At 41.0% G+C, this 26,566-nt stretch overlaps 6 protein-coding genes across 8 annotated transcripts; 2 read left to right on the forward strand and 4 right to left on the reverse strand.

The window, feature by feature from the left end:
• Positions 1–836: 836 nt before the first annotated feature.
• On the reverse strand, positions 837–2,538 carry LOC115729353 (glycine cleavage system H protein 2, mitochondrial-like). The gene is made up of 4 exons (XM_048285227.1): positions 2,338–2,538; positions 1,394–1,653; positions 920–1,210; positions 837–884 (listed from the first exon to the last, which is right to left on the reverse strand). Exons 1-3 carry the CDS (start codon positions 2,417–2,419, stop codon positions 1,082–1,084), a joined length of 471 nt encoding a protein of 156 aa, XP_048141184.1. The 5' UTR covers positions 2,420–2,538; the 3' UTR covers positions 837–884; positions 920–1,081.
• Positions 2,539–3,905: 1,367 nt separating this feature from the next.
• LOC115755429 (pentatricopeptide repeat-containing protein At2g35130) lies at positions 3,906–8,489 on the reverse strand. Of its 3 annotated transcripts, none has more exons than XM_030694831.2 (7): positions 8,128–8,489; positions 7,812–8,044; positions 7,264–7,397; positions 6,127–6,301; positions 5,659–5,864; positions 4,971–5,095; positions 3,906–4,628 (listed from the first exon to the last, which is right to left on the reverse strand). In XM_030694831.2, the coding sequence occupies exons 1-7, from the start codon at positions 8,330–8,332 to the stop codon at positions 4,045–4,047; spliced, it is 1,662 nt and encodes a 553-aa protein (XP_030550691.1). In that variant the 5' UTR covers positions 8,333–8,489; the 3' UTR covers positions 3,906–4,044. The 3 variants fall into 3 exon arrangements, with proteins under 3 accessions (XP_030550691.1, XP_030550689.1, XP_030550690.1); XM_030694829.2 differs by having other exon boundaries at positions 6,127–6,305; positions 7,148–7,397; XM_030694830.2 differs by having other exon boundaries at positions 6,127–6,272; positions 7,148–7,397; positions 8,128–8,488.
• A 1,239-nt stretch (positions 8,490–9,728) lies between these two features.
• Positions 9,729–10,552, forward strand: LOC115755418. Its single transcript, XM_030694809.2, has one exon. The coding sequence runs from the start codon at positions 9,936–9,938 to the stop codon at positions 10,512–10,514; it is 579 nt and encodes a 192-aa protein (XP_030550669.1). The 5' UTR covers positions 9,729–9,935; the 3' UTR covers positions 10,515–10,552.
• A 402-nt stretch (positions 10,553–10,954) lies between these two features.
• LOC115755442 (BTB/POZ domain-containing protein At5g17580) lies at positions 10,955–13,444 on the reverse strand. Its single transcript, XM_030694847.2, has 3 exons — positions 13,344–13,444; positions 13,157–13,226; positions 10,955–12,985 (listed from the first exon to the last, which is right to left on the reverse strand). Exons 1-3 carry the CDS (start codon positions 13,382–13,384, stop codon positions 11,354–11,356), a joined length of 1,743 nt encoding a protein of 580 aa, XP_030550707.1. The 5' UTR covers positions 13,385–13,444; the 3' UTR covers positions 10,955–11,353.
• Positions 13,445–13,623: 179 nt separating this feature from the next.
• On the reverse strand, positions 13,624–16,780 carry LOC115755405 (pentatricopeptide repeat-containing protein At1g08070, chloroplastic-like). The gene has a single exon (XM_030694785.2). It carries the CDS (start codon positions 16,717–16,719, stop codon positions 14,896–14,898), a length of 1,824 nt encoding a protein of 607 aa, XP_030550645.2. The 5' UTR covers positions 16,720–16,780; the 3' UTR covers positions 13,624–14,895.
• Positions 16,781–21,628: 4,848 nt separating this feature from the next.
• LOC115755411 (APO protein 3, mitochondrial) lies at positions 21,629–24,096 on the forward strand. Its single transcript, XM_048285635.1, has 3 exons — positions 21,629–21,787; positions 21,843–22,346; positions 23,038–24,096. The coding sequence occupies exons 2-3, from the start codon at positions 21,949–21,951 to the stop codon at positions 23,906–23,908; spliced, it is 1,269 nt and encodes a 422-aa protein (XP_048141592.1). The 5' UTR covers positions 21,629–21,787; positions 21,843–21,948; the 3' UTR covers positions 23,909–24,096.
• The last annotated feature ends 2,470 nt before the right edge of the window (positions 24,097–26,566 follow it).

The raw sequence follows: 26,566 nt of genomic DNA on the forward strand, positions 1-26,566 counted from the left end.
TTTTTTTTTTTTTTTGTCGACAAAAGGGTGGGGCGGGGTGGCCCACCGTAGCTACAGTATATGTAAGTATACGAGCCTGTCATTGCAGAAGTGGTGAAATCTTTTCACGCGAGATAGCAAAATTTCCAAAGCACAAATTGGATAGAGGTTCACTCACGACATGATTCGAATTTGTAATCTCATGAAAGATAGAGTGACCCTCTTAGTATTGGGTTATCACGCTCGCTCGTCGGCAACATCAAACGCATTGGATCTTCAAAAACTTTGTAAACCCTACAAGTTTTTTTTTTTTAGTTAAGCACCAATTTGTCATTCTTTAAAATAAAATAAAAAACACCGTTCCACAGAGTTCAAACATGGAACAAGCCTTGGATCGAAAGCAAGCGCTCCAAGCAATTCCACCGTCCACGCTTTGGCCTTAGAAGCACGCCACACAAGCAAAACACAATTAAACAGTCAAGCGAAATCACGATGGCGCCATGGTGAAAAGCGAAATTTACGCTTCTGAATCTTGATTAATTGAATCTCCCGCTCCAAGTATTATTTCGAGACGTTCGGTGTATGCCATCATCTTCTGGTTTTTGCTTTTTTTTTCCTACATTTGCAGCGCATCCCTAAACCAGCAACTAAAGCTTTCAGTAGCCTGAAGAACTTCAATCACAAGAAGGGGATTTTGTTGCATATGCATTGAACGCCATGTCGTTGCTGATGATCAAGACTGGCGCGCCAGGCCGGGCAGAGGAAAATTATCAGGAAAGCGTCGGTTTTCAAATACCGGAGTGGTAATGTGGGCCTTAGAGGTGACCTCAGGATTTGAGAGATGCGACCAAACTCACTTCACAAACAAGAGAAAATTGTGATCCTTAGAAATTTAGATGGAAAACCTGGATCTGTAAAATGACACCGATGTGATGAAAACAAAAGATATCCAAGGATCGTTACATGAAATTCTACACGATGCTCTGCAATGTCGTAGTGGGAAGAAACCACAATGGTAGAGTATGGCCAGCTGGTAGCGTCTTGTCCAAGATGAGTGTCATGCCTCCTCAAACACAGCATACAGTTCTGCAGGGCCAGGGGCCTAATGCTTTGCATCTTCTTCTTCGCAGAACTTTGAGTAGTCGTCGGCGCCCATCAGGGTTTTCGCCTCGTTCGCGTCGCTCACCTCGACCTTTATTATCCACCCGTCCTCATATGGACTTGAGTTAACCTGGAAAAACCACAAACAAAGAACGCTTCTATCAACAGATGGCAAAGGTTTTCGAAGTAAGATACCATCATCCACTTTTTGAATCAGCATGCCATGAAAGGTAAAAGAAACAAGATCCAAATTCAACTAATTGGATCTCCCAAAACCAATGCAACAGGAACGTAATGTTAAAAGGGAACTCACTAGACCAGGAGAGTTGTTGAGCTCTTCATTGACTCCGACAACTTTCCCTGAAATGGGAGAGATTATATCGCTGGTGGCCTTGACGCTCTCAACCGCGCCAAAGCTGCTGCCCTGCGTGACCGCAGCCCCTACTTCCGGCAATTCGACATACACAACATCTCCCAGATGATCTTGCGCGTGATCAGTTATGCCAACAATTGCAGAAGCACCGTCGATTTTCACCCACTCATGAGTATCGGCATACTTTAGATCCTTGAGAACTACAATAATTTCAAGACAGGCAATTTCTAAAGCAATCAGCAGTGAGCACACAACGTATAAGAGGACGATCCACACATTCGAAACAAGATGGTCACAGCTAGTAAATTACATAATTGGAAATAGTCACCCGATCTTAATTGATGTATGAGCACGAAGGAGAGGGATAACGTCGGAACAGATCGGATCTGGCCTATTGAAGCCATCTAAGCTTTCAATTGTGATGCTAGCCACGAATGTATTAGTCCTTTTTTAGCAGATTGTCCTTTTATTGGCAGATTGTTCTGCAACTCATTCATTCAGATCAATATGCTCTAGCTTTTGACTCTTAACACCTTCTTTAAAGCACATAAACATGACTTATAACAATGCCGCTTCGCCTCTAACAACAGGGAACAGACGTTATTTCTCGGTACCACCGATCTATGCTCAACACAACAATGCCACTCACGCAACCCATTGATCAAAATCAGATCTTTTTCTTCTACCCTTTACCGTAACATATACCACATCATTTATTCCAAAAACCGTATCGGTGAGCTCCACGATTATGCATAAACATGTTAATCAACTTGTTACGACAATATGTGGAGACATTCTGAAAGCAAGATCTAAAGACAAAGCTTTGATCAATAAGAAGAAGATCAAGATAAAAAGCCGGGCCCTTTTCTTTCTTTCTCTCTCACCTGTGGAAAATCCTCTGTGGAACACCGAGATCTTGAGGTATGAGGCTGCTCTTGATGCCCAGAACAATCTCGACGACGCCATTTCTGTATATCAATCTGAGGACTATCCCTCTTCAGTTGTCTCTGCACACTCCAGAATGTCTCTCCCTTTCTCTCTCTCTCTCTCTCTCTCTCTCCCACAAAGATGTACATAGGATGTGGGGTTTGGTGGATGTTCCTAACAATAACTCCCTTTATTGTCGTTGGAGTTGTCGCATCAAAATTGGAAATTGAGTATAAATAGTCCAAATTGATTGGAATTTAACCCAAAAACCAACAGAAAAGATTACGGTGGTGAGTCATTTGTCTCAGCAAACTCCAATGAGCAGAAAGTTGGTGGAATGCTGATTCATTTACACCACTATGAACATCACGTGCCTATTGGCCGCAGCACAGGAATCTTTAGCAGCCCAAGTTCCATTTGTCAATGTCAACCAGTACCTACCATCGGCAAATGGCCTCATCTTCCGGTTGAAATATTTCCTGCTATGGTCTTGTGTAGATCAACTAGTACCACACACACGCCAGTAAATTATGGAAGATCACATGTATCTGTGCTCTTAGGGTGGTTTCAAGGGAATGCGAAAGCGGAGGGATATGAACCCGAATCTAAACACATTCGCCATTTGAGCAACCCCTTGAGATTTCTATGTTCCGGTATTTTCTTATCATTCTTTGGCAGAATTTTTATTGTTTCGAGTGCAAAATTATTGATTTTTTTGCCATGTTGGTAAATTTCGATGGATTCTCTTAACAAGTGCCTGAGACACTAGTTAAACAACTTGGAATTTTCAATGCGCTGCCTGCCTCGTCTTATGCATAATCAATGCATTGAAAATGAAAACATTCCTTAATTTATGTAAGTGTCGAAAATCTCTTTGTAACAACATGATTGGTGACATTTTTTTTTTATAACCGAGGTTTCCCACGTGCAATGGACTATGCCTCGGGATGGTAGGAGTTTTTGCCTATACCACCCAATAAGTCTCCCAAGACGTGATCGCTGGAAGTCGAGATTACTAACTTTTATCTCCATTACTTACTAATATTTTTAGTTTACTAACAACTACCCAAGCCAAAAGAATACTGACTACTACATCAAATTACCAACCTAAATTAGAGTAGTTTACCAATTTTTATCGGATTAAATTTCCGTGTGGTGACCGTCCGGGCTTCTCTCATGGTAGACCACTATTGTCCTAGCACGACATTTGCACATTCAGTTGGTAGCCTTAGAAAACAATAGCATTAAGGCAAAATTCTCTCTTCCACCATGTTCGTATTTTCGTGCGTTTCAAGTACTTATGTTCAGCTTCCTTTGAGGAACCACCTGATTTTGGATTTGTTTTGAGAAAGAATAAGTCATCATCACGAAAAGAAGAGTATCACCGCGAAGCGAAACAGAACGCAATACTCGAACTTTGCAGAAAATTTCTATCGAACTACTCAAACAGTTCTTTTTCTTTAATTTCAAGTTAAGCGATAACTATAGAGAGCCGCACACATTTCCAAAACAGTTATTGGAGCTAGTGTAGTCGGGCCGCGGTGGAACATTGACCAGAGAAGAGGATGGCTCGCCGACGATGTTAACCAAGAAATCACGCCTTGCACAGCCATCTCATGTCCAAGGCTGTTCTCCCTCATCAAACTATAGGAAGCGTGCTTCCTTTATACAGGCAAAGCAGTTCTCATGCTCTTGTGCATAGTTCTGATGACAGTTGTGACCTGCTCTCTCTGATCTTCGCTCGAACACGCCGAAAGCAGCACTTTCGCAGTCCCTCCGTCCGGCAAACAACCCGAGTCAATCATTTCCTCGAAAATGTCTAAACATCTTTTGTAAAGCTTCTTTCTTGAGTATGCTCCGAGTCGAGATGTCCATGTCACGACATCCGGCTGCAACCTTTTGATAGGAATCATCTGGAAAAGCTCCTCGACTTTTTCCAAATACCCTGCTCGTGCATATGCGTTGATCAGTGTGTTATAGGTGGTTATATCGGCTAGATATGGTCCGGTTTCCATTGCATTCAACACTTCCTCCATCTTTTCGAATTGTCCTAATCGGCCATAGAGGTTCAACATGCTGTTGAGGACATGAGTATCAGGCTCGAGGCCAGATTGCTGCATCTGTCTTACGATGTCCTCGCACTTAGCTATGTCGCCACTTTTTGAGTAAGCACATAAAAGTAGCATGTGCGATTTCATTGTGGGAACTACCCCTAGTCGCTTCATGTCTTCGAAAACAGACTCTGCATCTGAACCACAAGCCCAAAGAAGAGTGAGCTAAAGGATGGGGACAGCAGGCAAGTGCTTACAAGATTGAATCTAGTTCCACAAGAGATGCACTCTAATTTTGTCCCACCAAGTGTTTTATGTTTCCCGTAGAAGAATGAGCAAACATCATGCCATTCCAGCATTCACAGCATTTGGATCACTTTCAATCCTCATAGCCAAACTTAAAATAACCACTGCATCATCTACTCAAGTTGCTAACCTTCATAAAGACCCGATCAACACTATAGTAACTGTAGGTCCTAATGGACTTGACCATTGGAAGATGATCTAGTACAGCATCATCAGCTCAAGTTGCGACTAACCTTTATAAAGACCTGATCTCCCGTATGCATCTACCATAATATTGAAGGAAGCCCTATCAGGTTCACAGCCCATGTGCTGCATGAGCGAGAAGATTTCTGCTGCACCATAAGGATAACCTGCACGGCTGTAAAAGAATTTGACCTAATCAATTTCAGAAATGGTGAGAGAAAGGAAATTCTCAAGGCTCATGAACAATGCAGCTTCAAGTGCAAACTTAAGATATTTTTATGCTCCCTACGAACTCCTTCAGCTTTAAATTAAGGGTAATCGAAAACCAGAATTTCTATTGTGGCCATAGATTTGAGGAGGCAAAAGACAAATGTTACAATAATTTATTTGGAAGATTACGCAACCAAGTTCTCCCGCAACTCATCAATTACTGAAGTTGTCGTCAATACAATCTAACCCTTCTTAGCATTCTCGCTAGTAATGTAAGATAAATTAAAGTTTAGAAATGTCTCTATATGATCTATACCCACAGTATAAATTTTACAAAAATCAATGTGGCGAAATATATTGCAATCTTAAAGCACCAGAGATTACAAGATTTTTCTTGTTGTGATTCTTTGGTTAACTATCATGTCGCTACCTTCTTATCTATATATATTTTCACCGTAATTTTTTCAGTGCTTGGAAAGGATGTTGTCACCAAAAGACTTAAGAGAAGAAACCATATCAAATAAACACCTGTAAGCTTCCATGAGTGCATTATAAGCATAAACATCAGGCTCAAGCCCAGCTTCTTGCAGCTGCTCAAATATCTCTTCTGCTTTTTCACATAGCCCCTCCCTTGCAAATGCATTGATGAGAGCAGTATATGTGCAGATATTTGGCTTACACCTTTGACTTCTCATTTCATTGAACATCTTTAAGGCCATATAGGATTTACTTGCCTGCACAAGAATATACATAACCAACCAGAGAATTCCCCACGAACAAAGCATGGAATAACAAATGCGGATCATGTGAGAGGCAAGCTGATCTCATACATTTCCTCTAGGTAATAAAAATCATTTAAAATGATCAGCATCAAGAGGACCTCAAACTTTAAGTAAATGTTGAAGTCGCAACAATGGAAGCGTGTTGCACTTAATGTGACTATAGTTAGCAGGACAGCTGCTGAAAGGCATGAGTGCATTGTTCAATCAAAGTCACCTTTCCAAACAAGTTGATCAGCATGGTGTACGTCTCAGTTGTTGGTTGGCAAGACTCTCTCTTCATCCTATCAAAGATCTTGATTGCCTTTTCAGGCTTTCCTCCTTTCGTTAGCCCATCAATGTATGCATTATACACAGTGGCACCTGCTCGAATGAGATTGTCCTGTTCATACCTGACTAAATATGAAGAACCAAACATAAAATCGTGGAATGGAAGCAATAAAATGCAAAACTTCTATTCGAAACCTCTCTGAGAACCGCACAACTAAGACGATGCATAGAGACCTTATGTTATCGAGCCAATATGACAGCACATCTGGCAGCAATTATGTGTTGGTGCTGATGGACAGAGGAGTTCTAGGCATTTTTGGAGTCTCAAAGACTAGCAACTTCTATCGTAATAACTAATTTGGACAAACTAGGAGATCATAAATTTTAAGGGGTTTATTAACACCTCTCCATGCAGTGAATAGAGGAATTCAACTGTGTATAAGTGGATTCCTCAGATTCACATAAGTGGGACAAGGCCTTCTGCATAATCAATGAGATAACTCTTATCTTTGAGTTCACCTGAATGTTTCTGCTTGTAATATATTTTTCAGTATGAGATGAAAGAAATGTTGGCCCTTAATAATTCACACAATGTGATATCATCACCTAATGAACTATTTTCTGTCCTCCGACCAAACAAAAAAAAGAGAGAGAACTGTCTTCTGTCCATATGCAAAAGGATATTTAAAGTAGCAAACGCCAGTTACGCCACAAAATTTATGGATAACATCAAAGAACTATATATAGATATAAATTTGCTGCACCACATTCAAAACGAAATAATGTCTTCCCTAACTTTTTTATTACTTTCAGCAAGACAAGAAATTCATGCCAATCAACAAAGCATCTTTACACCTTTCCTCCTAGTACGTGCAAACCCATTCATTTAAAGTCTTCTTTAGAGTTAAAAACTCAGCTAGCCCATGACTCTACCATTATACAACTTACTATATATTATCATAACGCACTTGGAGGAAGGCCATATTTTCTCATCTCTGCAAAGACAGCCTCGGCTTTCACTAGCAAGCCACATGTACAATAGGCTTTCAGAAGAAGGGCATATGTATCCTCAGTAGGAACACACCGAGCTTCAATAAGTTGTAAATACGTGCTTTCTGCGTTCTGATACATTGACTTGTGTCCATAAGCATCTATCAATAAATTGTAGCAGATGACATCTGGCTGGAAGGAGCTCCTATGCAGTAGCCACTCACCTATCTGTGATACCATCAAGAACATTAGGAAAGTCGGACGTTGCCTGTAAACAACATTGTGCATATCCCTTCTAACTAAAGGGTTGCAGAATTTCCAGCTCTATAAGTCAACTTTGTCTCAACTAAACAAATCAAAGAACAATTATAAGAACATACAGACCATGGATGTGAGGTCACTAGTGTCTAAGGCAGCAGAGGACGGAAGAAAAATCACATATCCTACCATAATCAAAAACAGCAGAAGCGAAACTGTGGCGTTACAAACCAACCACTAAAAATCTTCAGAAATGAAATTTCTGAACATAGTTAAACTTTGGTCAACTCAAATTGCTTTTGCAGATGGTACATAAAAGAATCCTCCATTAAACAACACCGGGGGAAAAAAGATCTAAAGAAAAAGATCCAAACTTTGTCCCACCAGAATTATAGGGTGCCATTTCTTATTCAAACGAAGTTGAACAGCTACATTTATGACATCATCCCAAGTGGCATGAGTTGGAGGGAGAGTATCAAGACAAGCATTGACCCTGTTAGCACCATTTTCCTCCATAACGAAACTCAGAATTTGCTGAGCACTAGGACTCAGAACTGGGAATATCCCATCCACAAACCCAGAGCCATACTTCCAACCTTGGCCTCTCAAAGACCCACCTGCCAAAACTTGTCAAAATTAGTCAAATTTTTTGACAAAAAGAGCAAAATAAAGAAAAAGTCTGAATTTTTTTACTGATTACCCTTTTGCCTGGAGACCTTTTTGTGATTGAATCTTCTCAATTTGCCACCCTTATCGATGTAAAAGCTGTCCCTCTTAAAATTGTCAAGAGAACCGCCTCTTTCCGAGCTACTTGATAATCTGCATTTGAAGTTGTCGTCGTGAAGCCTCGGCCTCGCGATTATGCATTTGAATAATGTGCAAGGAAGAATCCAACTTTCTGTCATAACTCGCTCTTATTCTCCTATTGTTTCGTTTCTCAGACGACGTTCGCACGAAGCCAACCGGGTAATACTGCAATCACTTGCTCATATTCAGCTTCAATGGCTTCTTGCTCCTGTCTGTTTCTTGATATTTTTTCACTCGATATTTGCAGAAAATATCTTATCCTAGGATGTGGTGTTGAAAGAGGCGGAAAAACAAGGTCCAACGCTAAAATAAGCAGGAAAAAAAAAATAAAGACACAAATGATTCATGAAATTTGATTTAATGTGTAATGTGATCTCTCAAGTTTTAATTTATTTAATATGATCCATGAACTTTTAAATTAATCAACATGATTTATATATTTTTGGTACATATTCAATATAGTTCTTCAATTATATAAAAATGTTCAAGGTGGATAATGAATTCTTCATCCATCGATTTGAACTATTGTGGCTTTCCCTCCGTTCCTACAACTAGCATCGATTGTTCAAGGAGATCCAATTCTTTTAATAATTAGAAGTCCAGATATTACATTGAACAAATTAAAAATTTAAGTATTGCATCGTGTACAAATTCAGAGATTACATTGAACAAATTAAAAGTATATAAATTATATTACATATTATATCAAAATTTTATGGACCATTTGTGTCGTTATCTCCTAAAATAATAAGCAAGTTGATTACGGTGAGTGACCTCAAAACACTGTTGAAATTCGCAGGCGATGTTTATACCGGCTATAATTAGTACGTTACGGAATGCGGTGTTATTGTATTTGTGTAAAAGTAGAAGGTACTAGTGTGATTATTATTTATTATAAACGTATCAGTAGTTGCTTTCTTTAGTTAATAGTCTTCGTCATAAGATAAATTACTAATCGTATCGAGTTTCTATTTATACTAATTTACTAATCACTAATAGGAATGTTTGTACATTGATTGGGAGAGGTTGGTGATATAAAAGTTAACGTTTACCATTCAAAAGTCCAATCTCACGTGATTAATCACTATGTAGAATAGGCTGGATCTTTATAAATAGTATCAAAGCATCATAGGCTGGTGCCCAATGAGCTTGCCTGATTACTCAGAATACTTCTTTTGTAAATTAGATTCGTACCCTATCCGACGACGGAGACACGTAAATTTGGCAATATATTGCTTAACCTACATGAAACGGGCTAGCTCGTTGTACAAAAATCATGTCCTGTGATTGTTTGCTACTTTGATAATTTACTATACGAGAAGTATTAGTGGAGGAATTAAACATTTCTTATTCGTGGAAAATTACTTGTCTATTAAGAAGCAACCATCCATTTCTAATTCTCGTTTCTTCTGTTTGAATGCATTCATGCGTTTAGCATATGTATATATAGCATTGCCCCTTGCGGCCATGCAAAGAACAATCAACAAACTCCCGCTTTGATCGCCTCCCTCCCTCCCTCCCTCTCTCTCTCTCTCTCCACCACCACCACCACCATGAGATGCCGACACCGCCTTGTCGTACTCCGGCAACCATCCTAGCGAAAGAAACAAATATAGGGTCGACCATTTCTCGTCTGTAATTTGGTTCATGTTCTTGGTTTTACTCGTATTCATAACATTTAGCCATCTAAGTTAGATTTCCATGGCAGAAAGGGATGGCGATGCGCGGGTCCAGACCGTCATCTGCCTCTTCTTTCTGTGCGTCGTCACGGGTGGCGTCTTCCTCTGCCTCTACATTTTCCTTCCCGAGACCGAATCCAACAGCTGGTTTTACCTCGCCGGCATAGTCCTCGAGGCCATTCCATGGTGCTTTTGGCTTCTTGGTTATCTCTACTCTTGTTTCCGGCCTAGACCCGCAAATGATCCGTCAAAAGGGTTCTCCGCTCGTGTAAATAGCACTGCTGTGGCGCCGGTGCCAGCGCCCGTGAATAATCCGCAGTCACCAGCAAAAGATTCCCCTCACAGCGAGGACAACGATGATGACGAGCAAAGGCGCGTCCATTTTGGCGCTGTGATTGTGATGGGGAATGAGGAGCAAAACGGACATCAATCAGGTGTTGAAGGGCTCAATAATGATGCTCTGGGAAATGGAGAAGACGGGGGCGATCATTCTCATAGCAACACGGGGTCGACTTCAAGCACGCTGAATGATCACGACCTGTCGATCGGTTCAAGGGAAAGCGAGATGCCATTGACTCTTGGGGCTTCCTCTTGTAAATGAACCTTTTGTGAAGGTTAATGTCACACATTTCTGATGCATATGGTGCAAATAGCTGTCAATATTTGTTAGAGATCAAGATGAGACAACTGAGTAAAGGTGATTTCATCGAAGATTACTTTTTCTTTTGCTTCGTAATTCACGTTGTGAATCTGTTTCGAGTCTAGCGGCGAGATAGAAACCGAGTGCAATGAGATTTTGCCGACATGTGACGGGAATTGTCCTAATATTTGTGTGGAAGGGCTGAGATCTCTGACACTGACATAGCCTTCATGTTATGTAAGATGATGTGATGATCTTCTGGTTCAAAGTGTGGAAAGTGACAGTATGTATTTTGTGAAACTTGACACAGCATACAAAGTTGAATATACCATTGATTCATGCTTATGTATTGATTGCAATGAAGCATAAGGACACTTTTCTGACTATTTTTGCAGGGAAAACTCATTCAACTGGACAAATTTGTAGAACAATCCTTATTGAAAGCCTTGTCAATGGCACATTACCACAATGAGCTTCTGTTGGTGTTTGAGGTTCCATCCGATGAACTCACCATCCATATTTCCAGAAAATAAATATAGGTGAAAGAGAGAATCTCAAACTATTAGTTATTTGACAGTGAAATTCTACAAAGCTTAGCTGCCAAATGAATAATCTTGGTTAAGTTCTGTCAAATAGACCTACCATTCACGCCAAAGATTAGTTCTTTGAACCAGAGAACGCTACTAGGATCGCAGTCAGTTGAATAGTAACCAAGCCTAGTTGAGGATGCAAAAAACCACTATATCCATGGAAAGGAAAAAACCATTTTTACCCCAAAACGTGAAACATTCAAAAAACCATTAGCCATGCCTAGGATGCACCTTCTTCTTCTTCTTCACGTGAGAACTATAATCATGCATGTTGCTCATGCACCCAAACTTCCTCTTTATCTCTCCCCACATACTAATTTTCCCCCTCTTCTCCAACTTATGACTGCCGCCATTTCCATTTGCCATCTCTTTCCTCATCATGCTGCACTCTCTCTCGAGCTCCCTCACCTTGCTGTTCATCCTCTCCATTTCAATCCTCAACTCTTCCTCGGTACGACTCAACTTCCGTTGGTTTTCCTCCACCTCTTCCTCTCCATCCTTTCCAAATCGTTCCTGGGTACTGTGCACTACTACTTCCTGCACGACTGTTTCTCGTAGCTTCAACTGCTCAGTAAACAACACTTGCACAACCACCCTTAATGGCAGCCTTTCATTTCGCACCGCATGCTCACAGGCTTCAGGAGACATTTTCTGGAAGTCCAGTACACGACACACCTCTTCTTTCTCCAACTCCGTCAGGAACCTATGCTTGTCCAGGTAAATATCGATAGCGCGGTATATTCCGTCGGAGTTTGTATGAATTGATGCTGCAAGCGACATCTCAGCCAGGGCGAGAAACGAATTGACCTGTAAGTCTACATCGCTTGCTAATTCTGCCAATAACTCTTCAATGAGATCTGCTACTTTGATAAAACCTGATTCATCTGGACAAGTGAAGTTCATGTAGAAACTTTTCAGGATCCTTTTGACACAACCAATGTCATATTGTGTTTCTCCGGCATAGCCCCGAAAGGGTATTAGGAGGTCATTTACCATTGCCTGGTCGAGTTGTCTCCCTATCCTGATCTCAAATCCATTTCTACAGTCAGCACTAGCTTCCAGTGTAAGGGCAGAGTCCAACATCTGAAACAATAAAGTACATGGAAGAAGCCTTGGCTCGCGAGGCAGGAGTCTCTCCACTGCTTCGATTACTTCCCTCTGAGAGTTCCTGTTGTATATTGACATGGTTTCGTCTCCTGTTGGGCTGGAACAAATCCATCTTTTCACGTATTGGCAAAGAGATGCCGCCACATATCCGGGTGGGATGCCTTGTAGGTTCATTGCTTTAATGACTGGTTCATAAAATTGCAGAGGCAGAGTCGTTAAATCCTCTGATTGCCAGTCGAGAACAAAAAGCTTTCTCCTTGCATTGGGTCTACACTCCCCATCTTCCTCTCCCTCACTGCTCTCATCCAATTTGGGAGCCTTAATTGGCTTTCCAAGAAGGCGGGGGTCGACTTGCGCCTTTGCAACAATGGAACTGAAACAGGCCTCGATAATGCCAAGATCCACAGCTTGCTGTAGGAGTTTCTCCGAGAGTCGCAGGGCCCTGATGGTCTCGTTCCAGCTTGGGAGGACTCTTTCTTTGAGAAAATCGATGGCCTTCTTCAGAAGATTGTTGGGGCAGTGAGTTTCAGTCATTTCCAGATCAGAAGCAAGGCAAATGAGGGGTACTGCATTTTCAGTAGAAAGTTGGACTTCAAACCCGTGGCAGAACCTTGCCACTAGCTCAAAGGTGTTGGGATCAGCGGAGATGTCTCGAAGGAAGTAAGATATCTTTTCGTAGGAATCTTTTTCCTCGAACAGTGCAGCTAGTTTTGCCGATTTTGCTGCTAGAAGCTCCTGATAAAACAATGGGACAGTAAAATCGCGATCAGCAATTCATAGGATCAAAAAGGTAGACCATCGGAGTCGTTTTCACATTAGGCTTTAGGCCATAACCATTGATCCAACAGAGAAAAGCAAAAATGAGTTTATGTGATCTAAGATTAATCTTGTGACAAATTTCCTCACTTTACTGGATGTGAAGGGCTCGTCGCAAACAAGAATCTGAAGTTCAGATGGCGCACTCAACTTGGACGACCTGAAAAACAAGGGGACGAGTGAAGAAAGTCGAGATAGAGCTGTGAATTAATGTCGATATGTAGTGTGCGCGTGCGCGTGTGTGAGAGAGAGTAAAATCAAAGGGTGAAGTGCTCACAAGGATGAGTCGAAACTTCTTCTGTTGACCATCTTCTGCATTTTGGTCTCTCTGTTCTTCAGCTAAGAAGTCATACAAGAAGACAAAAGTGAGAATGCCATGAAGGTTTTTTTTTTTTTGTGGTCAAAATCCCATGAAGTTCAAATATACAACATTTGCATATGCATTCCAAGTCGAGCAGATGAATGGTAATGCATTTCAACCATGAAATTGTTTCACATCATAGACTCACAAAATGTGCTTAAATTCGATTTTTCTCGGCTAACCAAGAGCTATGCTGTATCTATTTGGAGGAACTCTTAGACAGCATATAAGTCATTCATATAGAAAGGTCAGAAGGCCAAATGGAGATGGAAACTTTCATTGGAGAAGACAACAACTAGGGCAACTAGGTTGAAAAGCGACCGTCAGTTGAAATCTTCCATTTGAACACGCACGGCTAAGTCGCCAACAAATGAACCGAAGTAAAGAGGACACAAGATAGAGGCCCACCTATATTATGAAGACTTAGATTAGAGGTTGAGAGAGAGCTTGAAGGAAGTAAGCTTCTGGTGTACGAGAGGTGCTGAAAAAGGTGGAAGAAGTAATGTGACAATGGAAAGTTTTGACAAAAAGAGAGGCAAACACAGAGAGAGAGAGAGAGAGAGAGATGGGTTGTTGGGGAAGATAGCAAAGGATCAGGTGGAAGCTGATCTTTTGGCTAATGTGGCCGTTAGGAAGAGAAGATCTCGGGAAGTCAAAAATCTTCTTGAACTTCTCGTCTGCCATTTGCTTAGCTTCACAAATAAAATAAAGCAAAAAATATGGGGTATAAACAACAGATTAACAATCATTTCTTGTTTTGTTAGTTCAGGCACACACGATTGAGTGTGCAAAAGATAAAATTGGTCGAATAGTTTCATAAAATAAGCTTAACCTGTTCTCTCATTTTCAAGGAAAAATTTGTGAGAGAAAGAGAGAGACTATGCAAGTGATTTAAAATTTTTAAAATTGTGAAGAAAATGGGGTGTGAGAAAATTACCATCCATATAATATACAAAAAGAAATTCTACATCTTTGGAATCAGAGCACATCAGATTGTGCTCAAAGGGTAATCCATAGAATGCTATTAGGGATATCGAATTGAGATTCTCCTGTGTAAACTGACAAGCCAAGTTTTTAGAGTGCAAGTTCACGAGGAAGGCATCCTCTAGAGACCTCAACAGACGAAAATGATTCAAATGGCATTGAGAGCATGCATCTTCATTCTCACCACAAGTTGGAGCTCTTGTGTCGTAGATGATGAATGTAGTTTGACTCTGCAGCATTCTAGAATAAGTTAATGTCATTGTCAGTGAAGTCGCGGTGATTAATTCAGTGCAAGAAATGGCCAAAGTATAGAATCTGGTGCCTGATGAAGTACACAACCAGAAATGTTAGATAGGCTTCCATGATCGATTTTTATGTTCAACTTTTTTCACAGCTGACTTTCTGTTGTATTTCTTTCTTAAATGACAGATTTTTCTTTTTCCCTTTCTCAAGTTCTCTTGGCAAGCGCCCGAATGCCTCAAGATCAAGCAAATGCAATTTTGTCTTGTTGCCCAAAGCTCTTCAAGTGACTCGTAAATTCTTCGAGAAATCTGCAGACCTCTTTACTTTTCGGGTGTGATTTCTCGCCTTTCCTGAACTCGTGAACTATGCCGTCAAGTTCAATGGAACTACAACCTGGAGTCTTCTTCACATGCTTTTCTTTCATGAACTTTCTCAATTTTAACGCATCTCGCCATCTGTCTGCAGATGAATACATGTTTGACATCAATATATACGCACCATCTCGCTCTGGCTCGATTTCCACTAGTTTCTTCATGGCAAGTTCCCCAAGCTCAACTTTCCCATGAACTCTGCAGGCTCCTAATAAGGCCCCCCAAACAAAGGCATCGGGTTCAGTCGGCATATTCTTTATGAACTCTTCTGCGTCGCTTAACAATCCAGCACGACCCAAAAGGTCCACCATACAGGCATAATGCTCTGTTTGAGGTTCTAAGCCATAAACTCTTGACATGTCCTCAAAATGTCTCTGTCCTTCGTCTGCGAGTCCTGCATGGCTACATGCTGAAAGCACACCGAGGAGAGTTACTTCATCCGGTCTAATGCCCACCAGAGACATGTCAGAAAAGATTTCCAAAGCATGTGCTGCTTCTCCATGCATTGCTAAACCAACGATGATGGCTGTATAAGAATAGACATCCCTGCGTTTCATCCCTTGAAAAACTCTAAGCGCTTGGCTTATGCTTCCACATTTTGAATACATATCAACCAGAGCATTCCCTATGAATCCATCTGCGTTAATCATATGTTTATCGATGTACACATGAACCCACTTCCCGGACTCAAGCAATCCAAGATTAGCACAAGAATTCAAAACACCAACTAGAGTAACATCATCGGGCCTAATGCCTAGGGTTTGCATTTCCTCGTATACAACCAACGCTTCCTTGAATTTTCCTTGCTGAGCCAGTCCCAATATCATCGAATTCCAAGATACCACATTTTTCACGGGCATCTCGCTGAAAACCCAGCGAGCGAGATCCGCATCGCCACATTTCAGGAACATGTCCACCAAAGCATTGCCGACAAAAACATCTCTCTTTACCTCATTTTCATGCATATACCTGTAAATCCTCTTCCCTAGACTCAAATCTCCCAACATAGCGCATGCCGAGAGCACAATCACCAGCGTCATCTCATCAGCTACAAAATTAGCTTCGCACATCCTAAAAAACACCTCGACAGCTTCCCTTGGGGACCCCGTTTTCACATATCCTTGAATCAACGTCGTCCACGAGACCAAGTCCCGTTGGGGACTTTTGTCGAACAGCTTCTGAGCAGCTCCAATAACCCCACAGACCGCATAAACCCTCATCAGAGTATTGTTCACGTAGACATTAGAACCCAACAGCCCAGTCTTGATGGCGTGCACGTGAACTTCCTCCCCTTCCCTCAGAGCATACTCCTGCGCACAAGCCTTGAGAAGAAACGGGATGGTATAATCATTGGGCACCAGTCCTTTCATAAGCATCTCTCTGTACAACAGAATTGCTTCCAACGAGGAACCGCACCTGGTCCTGAAACTCGTAACGCCTCTCATAATGGCGTTGTACACGAACTGGGTCTGAAGGGGCCTCGATTTGATGACGAGGGCGTGAAACTGTTTGATCTCTTGAATGGATCTGCAAGATTCGATCTTGCGAAGCACCGAGAATTGCAGAGGAACGGGGTCAGTCTCGGGAGTGGCAAGGGGGACGGCATTGGCGGCGATAGTGGCGGAAATAGAGAGAGAGTGAGAGGGGAAGCTCATTTTGTGAAGAACCAGAGTGCGGTTGAAGTAACATGACATGGAGCGAGAATGAGAAACACTCTCAACTGCATTTAACGGTTTTATCTACATTGTCGGATTCTTTTAGCGCGAAAATGGAAAATACATACAATCTTTTTCTTCTTCTTTTTTTGTTTTGCTGGATATTTTTAGTGCATTTCTTAATCAGAGGAGTTATGTACATAAAATATGCCCTGCACAAGAAAATTACTTTGGTGTTCATGAGGATGAATACCACGAAAAATCTCAAATTGGTATATTTTTCATTTTCGAATTCTCTCCCCGAGCCGCCTCTCTTTCTCTGCGACTCTTCTCCCTCTCCCAACCCCACTGCGACAAGCTGTTTAGCTCGATTCTCCGCGAGGCGGTCACTCTGTCATCGCCTTTGCCCTTGCGGTGTCTCTCCATCCAATAACTGTAGCATCTCCCTCGCATTGTCTCTCTTATCATTTATCTCTCAACTCCTCCTCCTCCCTCCTCTCATCTCGTGATTCTGGAATCTAAAATCAACCGAAAGTGCTGTGGAAAAAAAAAAAAAAAAACTTTGCCTACAAAATATTCTTGATTTTTTGGGGCCCCGATACACGAACCACCTTTTTCCAGCACTGTATACAGTAGCTTAAGGCGGTTGGGGCATGGTATTTTGGGACGGCGAACGTCTCCCAATCGGCAAATTGATGGAAGAGGAGCTGTTTCGCAACCTGACGGCCTCAAAAATCCGTCCCCCTAATGTCTCTGCAATACGTGGAGAGCCATGGGTGTCTTCGCAAGTTGACGGAGATGATGTCAATGCGGAAAAAAGGCCTAAGCATTATCCTCGTGCTCTACCGGGTCTACCCTGTGGATGTTAGGGACTTATACCTTCCACATGGCTCTCCGTGATCTCGAGAGGGTAGATGTTTTGACGTGAATAATTTTTAATAATTTTTATATTTCATTTTTTTTTCTTTTTTTTTCCACTGCAAAGTAGCAATTTCTGAAATTCTAGGGTAAAAATTTCATTTCGAATTCTATCCATAGCCGCCCCTCTCTTTGCCACTCCTCTGCCTCTCCCACTCCCACTGCCACAAGCTTTTGTTTATTCGTGCAAAATTTTCAACTACGGGTGAGTCTTTTGGACTCTCTTTCTCTCCTCTTTGTTTTTTTTTTTCGTGCACAAATGTGGGCTCTCTCCGTGACGGCGGGCGGCTTTCGTTCTCAGAGCTCCGGTCGTTAATTTGAGCGGGGTCGGGTCTCGATCGAGGCAGTTTTAGTGCTTCGATGTGCAGCATCTCCCTCACATTGTCTCTCATATTGTGTCTCTCTCTCAACTCCTCCCCGTCTTCCCTCTTATCTCGTGATTCCGGAAACTAGCTTCAACTGCACTATATAGAGTAGCTTGACGGCGGCTGGGATATTGCATTTTGGGAAGACGATTGTCTCCCAATCGAAACCCATGGAAGATGAGCGGCCTCGAAAATCACGTCCCCATGACATCTCCGCACTACGCGGAGAGCCATGGGTTCTCCGCGGGATGGTGGAGATGATGTCAGTGTGGAAACGAGACCTACGCATTTTTCTTATGTTCTAACTATACGGATGTCAGGACTTACATGAAACAATCCAAATGCTCTCTGTGAGCTCGAGAATTGATGTTGATGTGGATAATTTTAATAATATTTATAATTTTTTTATTTTTTATTTATTTTTTTATTGTATTTACTTTCTCTATTATGAAACAATCGGATTACGATATGCCAAAAAGCGATTTCATGGGACATTGAATGGAAAATTTATGCCCAATAAAAATTTAGCAAAATTGGCTACAACACATAAAATATATACACACACACATAAACTACATATAAAATAACAAAAAAAAAATAGAAGAAAGAGGCCTGGTGTACTGGAAAATAGAAATCCGCCCAATCCTAGGGTAAAAATTTCATTTTCGATGCCTCTCCGTCTGATAAGTGCAGCATCTCCTAAAATTGTCTCTCATATCCTCTCTCTCTCTCTCTCTCTCTCTCTCTCTCTCTCTCTCTCTCTCTCTCTCTCTCTCAACTCCTCCTTGTCTTCCTTTTTATCCCTTGATTTTGGAACTAGCTTCAATTAGAGGTATCAAATGGATGGATCAAATTAAATTTGGATAGGATCGAATATGGTCCGACCCATATTGATCCATTTAACTCGTTTTGACTCATTTTTACACAGTATAAATTTAATGATTCATACCCGACTTATATCCGATCCATATTTCTTAAACATTTCTATATTTAACTAAATCATATAATGTTGGTTCTAATAATTTGATACAAAAAATAATATTACTAAAACACTCTCATGAAATACAAATTTAGTAATTTTTTTTAAAAATATTTTTATTTTTTTTATATTTTTATTTTTTCCTCCTTCCTCCTCCCCGCTCCGTTTGCAACTCCTCCTCCGTCTACCGGATCCGCTAGGTCCCCGTTCCCGAGGCATGATCCGCTAGGCTTAGACTTGAAGGCGACGTCGAAATCGTCAAAGCTCTTGCATGCCTTCCGATTCGCCCGCGAGTAAAGCACGATGTCAACAAACATCCGCCCGTACTTCGGGATCTTGAAGTTCCCGATTGTGCACTCGTACGTGCCCCTCATCGAGTTCGTGGTGGTCACCTTCAAGTTGTTCTTCCGCACCACGGACCTCCCCGCACAAGTGCCCCACAGCAGCTGCCAAACGCTCGGGACTAGCCCTAGCTTCCCTCTCATTATGCGCCTTCGTTGTCTCCTCCAATCGACCGAGCGATCGAAAGAGCCGCGTCTCTTAGATCGGAGAGGGACCTGAAACTCCCGATTCTCGCCTCGGTAACAGCTAGAGCGAGCTCGGAGATGGAGGGGGAACCTAGTGGGATTACAAGCCCCGAATCTAGGAGTGCCGAGGAGAGTGAAGAATTGCTTGGGGTGGGTTTGGTTCGGCATTTGAAATTAGCTTTGGGGAAATACAAATGCTTTCACCATAAAAGATTTAGGAAAATACTAATTGTGTTTGGTAAAATCTCATTTGAAAATTGGCTTTGGGTTGAAGGGTGTTTGGTAAAAACAATATTTCAAAGGGGCTTTGAATGCAATTTTTTAATTTTTAATTAAAAAAATTACCCATTACCGAGCCCGCAAAGAAAATAAATAGTAAAAAGGAGGGAAAAATCGAAAATATAAAGAATTGATGAGGTTCGTTTTGGAAGAAAAAAATCTCTTCGCATTTGGCCAAATGCTAAAAGCCCAATGCTGGTCCCTACTAACCTAGGACAACATTGGGCTTTTAGCTTTCCCAAGACCAGCATTTGGTCAAATGTTGGTTTAAAACTGAACCAAATATTTAAGCATTAAAAGTTGAACCAAATATTTAAACATTCTTCCAATGGGTTTTGGAAGCTGAAAGCTCTTTGAGAATGTCGAATCAAACTCACCCTTAGTCTCACAAGACGTTTTCGTGATCGTGGGTGGGGCTGTAGAGTTGAAAATTTAACCTGTTTTTTGGGCTTCAGTATTTTTCAACCCATTTTTGCCCATTTTAGAAAAAAGTGAGTTACCCATGTAGAACGGGGCCTCCTCAAACTGAGTTATAAAATAGGTAAATGACCCGCATGGCCGGCTCTAGCTTCCACTGAAAGTGCTGTGGAAACGAAAAGCTTGCGTATTCTTCAGTTTCCTGGGCCCTGATACACGAACTACCTTTTTCCGTATACAGTAGCTTGAAGGCAGCTGGGATATCAGTAATTTGGGACGATGATTGTCTCCCATTTGACAAACCGCTAGAAGATGAGCTGCTTAGCGCCCTAAGAGGCTCAAAAATCGCAGTTGCACTACCCGGCAGAGCCTCGGGTTTCCCCGTGAGTCGGCGGAGATGATGTCACTATGGGCGAGAGCCATGGCTGTCTCCACGAGTTGGCAGAGATGATGTCATTGCGTAAACGAAGCCTAAGCATATTATACAGGTGTTCTATCGCGTCGACCCAACGAATGTTAGGACTTACGTGGCATCTTCCACACGGCTCTCCGTGAGCTCAAGAATTGGTACTAACATAGAAATTTTTTGATAATATTTATATCAATTCGGTTTTATTTATTCTTTTCTTTTTCCATTTTGAAACAATCGGATCACGGTCTACCATTGACGCAAAAATTAATTTATATCGGATGAAAAATTTATGTCCAATCAAAGTTTTGTAAAATTGGCTACAATACATAAACAACATTTTAAATAAGGCAGCACTATTTCCACCCTCATTTCAGCTAATATACTCCTTTTTTTTTCAGTTAACTTACCAAAATATCTTCCTCTTTCTCTCTTCAATTTATTGTTTCTTCTTTTTATCAAGTTATTCCACAAAAGCGCCTTTATTTTTATCATCTCTCTCATTACACTCATTAAGTTATCAATTATACCATATCTTATTATCATTTTACCTAGATAATATTGTCAATTTTAATTTATGATCTCATTTTTTCATTCACAAGAAATTTCTATTTATGATAACTTATGAACACATAATTAAGTGCATTTTTATAAATATTGTGAGTTAAACCATATTTTAAAGTCGCAAATTTAATTCAATTATTTAGACGAAACTAATAAACAGTGGAAAAGAAAACTAATAAAAAAATGAAAAAGGTTAATTTGTTGGAAGTGTGATCAAATATCAAACGTAATCATATTCAAACCATATCTAAATATTTAGAAAGGATAAATGCATGGAGGATAATCATGCGATGGATGGAAATTACAATCGATATCAATTAATAGAAAGATTATATTGCAATTTTGGAGACCCTTTTTTTGTAGGAAAATTTTGGAGACTAACTTGAACATATAAAAAAAATTAAAAATTATATTGAACAAGTTCAAAATTTAGGGATCGAACGAATTAAAAGTCATAAAATTACAGTACTCCCCACTGACCCTGAATGTCGGCTCCTCCGTTTCTCGCCGTTGTCTCCTCCACCGGCGGCCAGTGACAGGCCCGGCACCTGGAAAAGAATATCTTCAACTATATGTCCTAAAAATGCGATTTTTCTAGTTTCCCTCGATCCTTCATCCCTCGTTATTATCTGGGACTGGGTCGGTTGAGGTTCCGATAGTCTTGGCATGTGCTTTTTTGGCTTTTCTTTTCCAATTTTTTTACAATTCCGACTGCGATGTTTAGTTTTGAGTGCCCATCTTCAAAGCCCAGACCTTGAAGCATTTGTTCGTGTGTCGTCGAATCTATATCTCTCCGAAGTGTAGCCCACGATGCTGAGAAGGATAAGCCTGCAGATTTTTCACATAGAAAGGCTTAATTGCTGCCTCAATCGAAGCTACGCTTTTGCTTCTTCTTCTTCTTCTGGAGCGTTGAATGTAGGAGTGGATGATGATGGTGACGATGAGTTGTACTCGGACGTGCCGAGGCCTCCGCAGCGGAAAACCCAAAGAAAGCCTTTTGTGACCCCAATGAAAGAGCTGATTCGGAAGGCGAAGGAAGAGAGAGAAGCTCGAAAGTTGCAGCCTTGTCGAATGCTCGAGAACCCACCAGAGAACGGATTGCTCGTGCCCGAGCTTGTCGAGGTGGCTCACCATGTCTATAGCGCTCGAGAGTACCTACTCAAGGGTCTATCGGAACTCGTCAAGGTTGTTCCGGTGCAACGCTGTAGGTATTGGGTTTATTTCTGATGCTTTTAGTCGTGGCTCCTGTTGCTTATCTTTTGATATGCTTTCAGATATTGAAGCATCTTCCTATAATATGTCAATGTGATCGATGAATTTGTCTAAGACAGGCTACTTTGGGATTCTTAGTCTCTGTTAGTTTTTCTTGCCTGATGGAGCTACTCTTGAATTCGGACGGGCAAAGTTTATGTCTTCATACTTGCTCTCTTTCTTGCACCCGTTGTTAATGCCTTTTTTTTTTTTTTTTTTTTTGCAGTATTGCTTGGATTATAGCTTGCTTATGTTAGTCGAATGTCACCTTTAGTAGCTGACGAATTAAGAGATAACTTTGTAAAGAGCTCGATTAGTTTAATGCCACCAAGCTCTGATACTTGTGCATTTTCGTGTTGACGTCTGTGATGTAGTTCTAGATGTGAACTGTGTGGGGATACAGGAATTCAGGAATTTCTTCAAGGGAAAACGGGCTGAGATACCTACCATATCCCTTACTCTTTGATGGAGGGAAAACGGAGAGGGGAAGAGAGAGAGAGATACAAGGAGATTCTGTTGTAGCAGATTAACAAATGTGACTATAAAACTAATGACTCTTTTAGCATTTTCTTGTTTGTTTGTCTTTCACATTTTTAGGGAAGTCCTACTTGAACAGCTATTAATACTAATGGATTCATTGCTTGTTAGGTTCTGTTTTGAAGTTCATATTGGTCGTGTTGGCCATGAGATTCGTACATGCAGTGGTCCAAATAGTGGTCTTCGTAGTGCTACTCATGTATGGAGAAAGGGGGGTGTTCAAGATGTCATATTTTTCCCCAAGTGTTTCCATCTCTATGATCGTGTTGGAAAACCAAGAGTGGGGCACGACGAGAGGCGCAGTGTCCCAAGAATCCCTGCTGTTGTAGAGCTTTGTATACAAGCTGGCGTAGACCTCGAAAAGTTTCCCTCAAAGAGAAGAACAAAACCTGTGTATTGTATCGAGGGAAGAATTGTAGACTTTGAGTCCGTAAGTGACACACACATGATTGCTGAATCAGTAATTGAGACAGATGAAATGGGAAGGAATGTAGTTCCATCGAGAACCAGCCCTATTGAAGAAAGTAAATTTGACCTCTGGAGTAGTTCAACTGATGAAGTCAAAAACATAAAGGAACTGAGTGTGTGGACACTGAAGTCATGGTTTGAAATGATGGAAGGAGTGAAAAAGATAATGGAAAGTTATATTGTGTGGACCTGCGGGTACTGTCCCGAGGTTCAGGTGGGTCCCAAGGGCCATAAACTCAGAATGTGCAAGTCATCAAAGCACCAATCTCGCAATGGTTTGCATGCCTGGCAGGAAGCAACAATAGATGATATTGTTGGCCCTAATTATGTCTGGCATGTTCACAATTTAAACGGGCCAGCTTTGAATAACAACTTGAAGAGGTACTATGGCAAAGCTCCTGCTCTGGTAGAGCTTTGTGTGCAGGCTGGTGCCCCAATACCTGATTGCTACCGAAGTATGATGAGGATTGATGTTGTCCGTCCTGACCGTGATGAAGCTGATCTTGTTGCTTAAGAAGTTATCAGTAAGGCAGAAGTTGGATGTGAACTTCTGCGTATTATGGTGCTATCGAGCTATTATTGTGGGAAATGCATTCAGCATGCTGCTGGTGAAGAAAGTATTGACAAAAGTGAGATCTTCTTGATGGCTGAAGATGTGCTTGACTTGACCGTTGAAGCAATATGAATCATGAGTTGCTGCCACATTCTGCGGTAACCTTAAACTGCTGTCTCAAAAACATTAGATAGATTGTTTCAACTGGTGATGAAACTCTTTAACTGGGGGTTTTAGTCTGGGAGTTCAAATGGAACATGTAGAACCTGAACTAGTCCCTTTTCTTTTGGCAAATGGGTAGCACAAGAGTCAAATATACTGCAATATATTGGAGAGTTTCACCTGAGCATATTCTTAATGAGTCCACACTGGGTGTTCTTTTGTGTCTATATGCTTCTTTGACATTCCGTACTGTTTTCTCTGGGCCCTACTCCCGTGCCACAGAGCGCTCCCACAAGGCCAGAGTGATTTCCGCGGTCAGGGTGTGGGGGAGGGGGGAATAACCTGTGGTGGAGTGTTTCAGATTGAATCTAGGCACTCAAGCTTGCTTGGGTGACAACTGAACATTGCTTAGAGACTTTTTTAGTTGTTGAAATTGAAGCAATAAGAACAGATTTTTGTTTGAATAGATCTGCAGCGGCTTCATACCGATCTCAAGTAAATTTTATTGAATTTGACATCTTACAGAACTCAGATTTCTATTGGTCTTCTCATCTTTGGCCTTATATGAGTATATGGCTATGCTGCATTTGTGTGCATGTCTGTTTATGAGATGTAGTTGTCACTTTATGTATAATTTGCAATTGGACTTAACTTTTAATGGACATGAGCTCCCTATATAGATAGATTCTCATTTTCTTGATGGTAATCTTTGTTGATGTGATGGGGGAGAGGAATTGAGGGAAAGAGATTCTTGAGAGATCATGTCCACCAACTGATCCTGAAGAAAGCCTGCAGTAGAGCTCTTTTTTCACACATGACTTTTGAACTTCAACTTAGAAGTCTCAGTTTACAGGAAAAGAGCATCTGCTTTCTTCCAAGATTTATATGGACAACAGATCTTTTGACTTTGGACCATTTCAATCATATGAATTTTGCAGTAGAGGTTTGAGGAAGGCTGAGATTAGTAACGTAAGCATCTCGTCCTCCTATTATGACTATGGCTTATTTTCTCCTATTGACGGATCAATTATGTTTTCGTCTTCACTATTTGCGTTTAGTTATTTGTTTGTTCTTTTTTTTTTTTTTTTTGTGTGTGTGTGTGGTTTTGTGTGTGTGTGTGTGGTTGGGGGGGTGGGGGGGTGGGGAAGGAATTTGTTTGAATTTCTTGACAACAAGGTATTACCTTTTGTTATTTGTTTTGGTCAAGTTGATACAACTTCAGCATGTTTATGCTGAGGGTTAGAACTGCGATGTAGTGGATATCTGATTTTGTCTCTTATTCTGCTTATTTGACATCGACGCAACTGGGCGTTGTCTAATCTTGATCACATTGTTGGATAGTTTAATGCAGGACTGAAGTGTCATCAACACAGATCAGAAGAGATGGACTCTAGAAGAAGCATCTGCTTTAGTGGCAGCTGCTTTGGAAGAAATAGGAATTCAGGTGTAGTCTTGCAGGTAGGCACACGCACATTATTGTACAGAATATCACCAAGAGATTGCCATTGCTCCACTCAAGAAATTTGATGAACTGTTTCTTCTTTTGGACTAGATTGGAAGGCAAGTCGGTTGGTTTGTTCATTTGGACTTCTTTTTACTTTGTCGAGCTTCCCTTGTTTGATTGACCAGCTCCACCACCTGTCCAATATAAGTCCATCTCCAATGGCCGCCTTTCCTTTTTGTGGTATAAACGCTCTCTCTAGCTTGCTGTACAGAAGTTGAAAACAGATTTGCTGTGGAGCAATTTGTCTGTTTGGATTCTCGGGTTTCCATCAAAATCAAGAAGCAAGAGATGGAATTTTGACTACCCATTGCTTCTTGCGCTGTCTCTTCTGCAAGAGAGAAGAAAAGACTGGGGATGATTTGGTCCTTAGTTGCAGACTCTGATGGATGATTGAGTCGGTAATTCGCCGAAACTGATTCGGGCAGAGTCATCCATATTACCATATCTGGCATGCTTGGCTGGTGAGACGGAGGAGGATTCATGGTGCCAAAATTCAAGATTTCAAGCAGATAAGGGGACTTCATTGTTCTTGATTTCTGATTTAGATTGACGAGACTCTTGGATTCAATTCATTTATGAACTATGAAAGATCTCCCGGAACTTATGAAGCCATTTTGGCTTGGTCTTCCAGAATAAAATTTGCTTTTCTCTGTTCAACATTCCCTTCTTTCGTTACACACCACAATATTTGATTGAGTGGAGCTTATGTTGGGTAATCTTTTTTCCAATAAATTTGTATTTTTTAAAGACGAAACAATTGATGATGCAATTAAAATATTTTTGTTCGAATATAAGATGATTTTTTTTCCTTTGAAATTAACAAAAATAAAATAATAAGCATTCCGTGTATTTTGATTTTGAAAATACGCTTGTAATGCGATATCGATACCCGCCGTAACGTGCAGATAATATACTAGTACAAAAAGAAAACTACAATCACATTTGACAAGGCG

This window comes from Rhodamnia argentea, chromosome 9, assembly GCF_020921035.1.
Source record: "Rhodamnia argentea isolate NSW1041297 chromosome 9, ASM2092103v1, whole genome shotgun sequence".
Taxonomy (NCBI): Eukaryota; Viridiplantae; Streptophyta; class Magnoliopsida; order Myrtales; family Myrtaceae; genus Rhodamnia; species Rhodamnia argentea.

Coding starts and splice junctions, on each gene's coding strand:
- LOC115729353 (XM_048285227.1), bottom strand. CDS start 2,419: ATGGCGTCGTCGAGATTGTTCTGGGCATCAAGAGCAGCCTCATACCTC. Junction 1,654..2,337: donor CCACAGAGGATTTTCCACAG/GTGAGAGAGAAA, acceptor AAATTATTGTAG/TTCTCAAGGATCTAAAGTAT. Junction 1,211..1,393: donor TCAACAACTCTCCTGGTCTA/GTGAGTTCCCTT, acceptor TGGTTTTTCCAG/GTTAACTCAAGTCCATATGA.
- LOC115755429 (XM_030694829.2), bottom strand. CDS start 8,332: ATGACAGAAAGTTGGATTCTTCCTTGCACATTATTCAAATGCATAATC. Junction 7,398..7,811: donor AATGGCACCCTATAATTCTG/GTGGGACAAAGT, acceptor ATGGTATCACAG/ATAGGTGAGTGGCTACTGCA. Junction 5,096..5,658: donor GCACTCATGGAAGCTTACAG/GTGTTTATTTGA, acceptor ATTCTTTTACAG/CCGTGCAGGTTATCCTTATG.
- LOC115755418 (XM_030694809.2), top strand. CDS start 9,936: ATGGCAGAAAGGGATGGCGATGCGCGGGTCCAGACCGTCATCTGCCTC.
- LOC115755442 (XM_030694847.2), bottom strand. CDS start 13,384: ATGCAGAAGATGGTCAACAGAAGAAGTTTCGACTCATCCTT. Junction 13,227..13,343: donor AGAAGTTTCGACTCATCCTT/GTGAGCACTTCA, acceptor CTTGTTTTTCAG/GTCGTCCAAGTTGAGTGCGC. Junction 12,986..13,156: donor AGCCCTTCACATCCAGTAAA/GTGAGGAAATTT, acceptor TTGTTTTATCAG/GAGCTTCTAGCAGCAAAATC.
- LOC115755405 (XM_030694785.2), bottom strand. CDS start 16,719: ATGTCATGTTACTTCAACCGCACTCTGGTTCTTCACAAAATGAGCTTC.
- LOC115755411 (XM_048285635.1), top strand. CDS start 21,949: ATGCTGAGAAGGATAAGCCTGCAGATTTTTCACATAGAAAGGCTTAAT. Junction 22,347..23,037: donor GTTCCGGTGCAACGCTGTAG/GTATTGGGTTTA, acceptor ATTGCTTGTTAG/GTTCTGTTTTGAAGTTCATA.